This window comes from Elephantulus edwardii, unplaced genomic scaffold (genome assembly GCF_000299155.1).
Source record: "Elephantulus edwardii isolate Elephantulus edwardi_28Jun2011 unplaced genomic scaffold, EleEdw1.0 scaffold00135, whole genome shotgun sequence".
In the NCBI taxonomy this organism is placed as follows: domain Eukaryota; kingdom Metazoa; phylum Chordata; class Mammalia; order Macroscelidea; family Macroscelididae; genus Elephantulus; species Elephantulus edwardii.
This window is the reverse complement of record NW_006399885.1, coordinates 2441072-2445135: the sequence shown is the minus strand read 5'-3', so window position 1 is coordinate 2445135 and position 4064 is coordinate 2441072. Positions and strand designations below refer to the sequence as shown.

General features: G+C 36.7%; 1 protein-coding gene across 2 annotated transcripts in view; it reads left to right on the top strand.

Annotated features, from left to right (window-relative positions):
* The window catches only part of ZDHHC20 (zinc finger, DHHC-type containing 20), an 80961-nt gene that overhangs the window by 72929 nt on the left and 3968 nt on the right, over positions 1-4064 (top strand). For both annotated transcript variants that reach the window (XM_006894105.1, XM_006894106.1), the window contains exon 10: positions 3246-3335. In XM_006894105.1, the coding sequence (XP_006894167.1) occupies positions 3246-3335 (90 nt within the window). The remainder of the gene's footprint in view (positions 1-3245; positions 3336-4064) is intronic.

The following is a 4064-nucleotide window of genomic DNA, read 5'->3' as shown; positions in this document are numbered from 1 at the left end:
ATTTGAATGCTAAATTTTTCTTTTTTTCTCTTAATGACTTTGGCTAGCCTAAAATCATTGGCCTTTAGGGGATGAAAGATACTATGAATATCGTCAAGTATATATATTCTCATTTAGTTTTGGAGTAAAAATAGTACAGTTCATCCCCAACTAAGTATGGAAATCTATTGTCTACCTTCCATAGTTTCTAGAAAGCCTATGAGAATTTTCTCCCTTTTGATCAGTATGTAAAAAACAGCAACTGGTTTGGTTTTGAAATTCTTACACCACTCATGAATGCTTTCTTTTTTTTGGATAATTTAATTTACTGTATTCCTTCTGTGTACTATATTCAGTGCCCTTGTAGTGCATATTTTTTTCGGCTTTGGAAAACAACACACCCCTCTTTTTTTAACCCTTCTTTTAAGAAGATAGTTTTCCTAAACATAAGATTCAAAGTCCCCAGTAGTTTGCTCCTTGTTCCTCTTCCTTTGAAGATTTATTGTTTTCAGGTACCATTTAGTCAACTACAACTCATAGTCACCACCATATGAAAAAGAGCAGATGCCCTATGATCAGCAGACCAAAACCTTGCCCTGTCTTTGAAGATACTGTGCCATTTCTGATTTGCTTTGTTTCTAACAAAAAGTCAGTATGGTTTGTAATGTGCCCCTTTTTTCCCTTCTCGCTGCAGATTTTAAGCACTTTGATTACATTGTCTGTTGGGGTGGTTTTCTCTGTGTTTATCTTACCAGAGTTTTATTAGGCTTCTTCAGTCAATGAGTTTATAGTTTTCATCAAATTTGAATACTTCTTCTCCATCTTAAAAATTTTTCTACCTGCTGCTTCCCATCCTCCTCCCCCCAGCCACATCTTTCCTGCATCTCCCCACACACGTGTCAGGTGGCTTCCGGTGACTCTTGGTCATTGTTATTTTGTCCCAGGCCCTGTTTTTTTTCCATCTTCACACTAGACAGGTTCTGTTGCTTTATTTCACTCACCTTCTCCAGTGTCTATTCCATTAAACCAATCCCATGCATCCTTAGTTTAGAGACTATTTTTTTCACCTCTAGAAGTTCAGTTCAATTCTTTTTTTATCCTCCCGTTTCTCTGTTCATTCTAGTCATTTCATACAAATATTCACACTTTTATTTATCCTTTTTTTATTTGAAATTTTGGTGAAAGTTTGTAGAGAACTTGGATTTCCATTCAGTCATTGTTGCACATTTTCCTCCCTGTCCCCTCACAGTTCACTTTTGTCTTTGGGGGAAAAAAATTCTTTCATTGTTATACAGTATCACCCCACCCCATCCCAGTCCATTTTACTACGAAGCTCTTATTCTGGACTCATGCTATGCCAATAATACCTAATCATATATTCCTTTTATACAGTTTTCTCCCTCTTCTGTTTCCAACACCCATATTAGTCCTGTTTTATAACAGTGGCCTTATGCAGTGTTTGTCCTTTTGTGACTGAGATATTTCTCTAAGCATAATATCCTCCACAGTCACCCACTTTGTATAATATTTCATTAATTCCTTTTTCAGTGCTGCATAATAGTCCATTATGTGACTATACCATAACTTCTCTATCCATTCATTTGTTGATGGACACTTGGGTTGTTTCCAACTCTTTGCTATTGTGAGCAAGCCACAATCAACATGGGTGTGCTTATATCTGCTTGGGTGGTGGTTCTGGTTTCTTTATGGTATATTCCCAGAAGTGTAGTTGCTGGGTCAAATGGTATTTCTATTTGCAACTTTTTTAGAAAGCACCATACTGCCTTCCAGGATGGTTGCACCATTTTACACTCCCATCAGCAGTGAATGAGAGTTCCAGTTTTTCCACAACCTCACCAGCATATGTTGTTTGCACAGACATATTTTTAATCAATTTGATAGTCTTTAGAATTTTCACTGTCATTTCTGGGCTTTTATTGTGGATTTTTTTTTTCCCTCTAGTTTTGTTTTTCTGGTGCTTGGAGTTTGGGTTTTTTTTCCTACTTTCAGAGAAAAACCCAAGTTTTTGTTTGGGGTTTTGTTTTTTGGTTTTTTTTTCCTTTAAAAACCAGCTTTTATTCTATTGACAGAACCCATTTTCTTGCTGATCTGCAGATCTAGTAGTGTTTTGTGGAATACTGGGCCTTTTGGGTGTTAGCATATTGAATTCTCTGGGTTTTATTGTCTTCCTTTAAAGAATGTGAATTTTGTATTGTCAGGTTTTGTTTGTGTTTCAGCATAGTCCTTTTGAGGCTTATGCTGAGCTTACTTGGAGTTAAAATGCCCTTTTTCCCTTGAAAACCACATCAATTGAAGTGAAAGTCCACTGGCACAAAGCGGCATGTTGTGTGAGATGTCTTGGCTCATGCTGGGCCAATCTGTACGTCCCCAGCCTCGTGGGAACTTTGAACTGCTCAGCTTCCATTTCCTATCTCTTTTCTCAGAAGTGTGTATGTGCCACTTAGTCAGATTTATATGCACCCTTGTGCAGATCTTTGTAGCACTTTCTGTGCGTGTACCCTCCCAACCCCCTACAGCTCAGCAAACCCCCACCTCTGTCATCTCGATGCAGAGACGCACAAGCTGGGTTTCATTTGGCTTGTTCTTCTTCTTTCAGAGAGCACTGTGCTGTCTGTTCTGCGTGGTTGCAAACAGATGTTTTCTCTATTGTTCTGCTTTCTTGTTTTACCAGTTATCCATCTTGCCTGGAAGTCCCTGTTGTGTACAGCTGTGATGTTTGTAGAACAGCAAAGTAAAAGATAGCTACACAGCTTTTCTGATTATGATAATGAGAGCAGAGATATTTTTGTTCACATCTACAGTTCTAGTGCTTTAAGTGGTACCTGTAACATCACACACAACCAGCGACTTATTTGTTGAGTCAATAAATATGTAGATTTTTAAATCTTGGATTTCACTTCTAGCCTATATGATTCAGTTCCCCCAAATACTTGCGTGCCTAGTTTTGATGTTGTATTCTGGATCTCATTATCTTAATTGTGATGTGTGCGTCTTGATTTGATGTTCATAGATCAAGAAAAGCTTTGTGCCCCTGCAAAGAGATTTTTGCCACTTAAAAGACTATACAGAGAAAAAAAAGCAAAGTATACTCTCTAAATTAAAAATCTTAATAATTAATCTCTGAAATTATGTTAATAGCAATTTATACCATGTGCCTCTGAAAAACAGGTGTCATGTCACATTTGGCCCCTTTGACTCAGCTCCGTAGAACTTAAATGGTGTTACTCCTGTTTTTCATTATGCAGCTTAGGTGATGGTTGCAGTTTTCCAACGCGTCTTGTGGGGATGGATCCAGAACAAGCTACTGGCACAGGCCAGAATGAATATGCCAGAAGGTATGCTTCTTGTGATTCCTTTATTTCAGTATCTGAGCATTTATTAGAAAGCAAGTTTTATATATATGTCATACAGCATGCAAATGTAGTAGATATAGTAGTAACTCAAACCAGCATAAAGGAATAGAAATTTTAATTAATTGTTTTAATTGGGGGCTAAGTATGTATGTGTTTTTTTTATTTTGTCTTCCAAACCAGAATGCTTTTGAGAGTAGGAAAAAGGGTCTTTGCTTTTAAAGAACTATTGCATAAAAATAGGAATTTGTCTGGGCAAAGCAGGAAGTATGACCTCTGAAAATATGCTCTATCTTCCTCTAAAGAGACTTTTTTTTCAGAACTGATTTTGTTGAGTATAGCATTGTTTTGAATTTTTTTCCCCCCGATAGTCATCATTTTTACTACTTAACATTTTCACTTAATAAATGCATTTCAGCTGCAGTGTCAAAATACTATTCATGAGGATTCAAAGCTAGAATTATCAAATTTTTCTCATCAGTTAATGTTAGAGGGAATTTTTCCTAGTGTGCTCATGGCAGGCAGTTTCACAAATTTTGAAAATTAGGTCATTTTAAAATGCAATTTTAAAGACACAAAAAGCTTTGTCTGTGAGAATTAAGCAGTTGGAAGTGTTTCTCACATAAATGGTGGAGGAGAAAGGAGTATCAAATCTAAGCTAGCATGTTACTAAGAAGACATAGAACCTAAAACTTAGTTTTGTTTTTTTTTTTT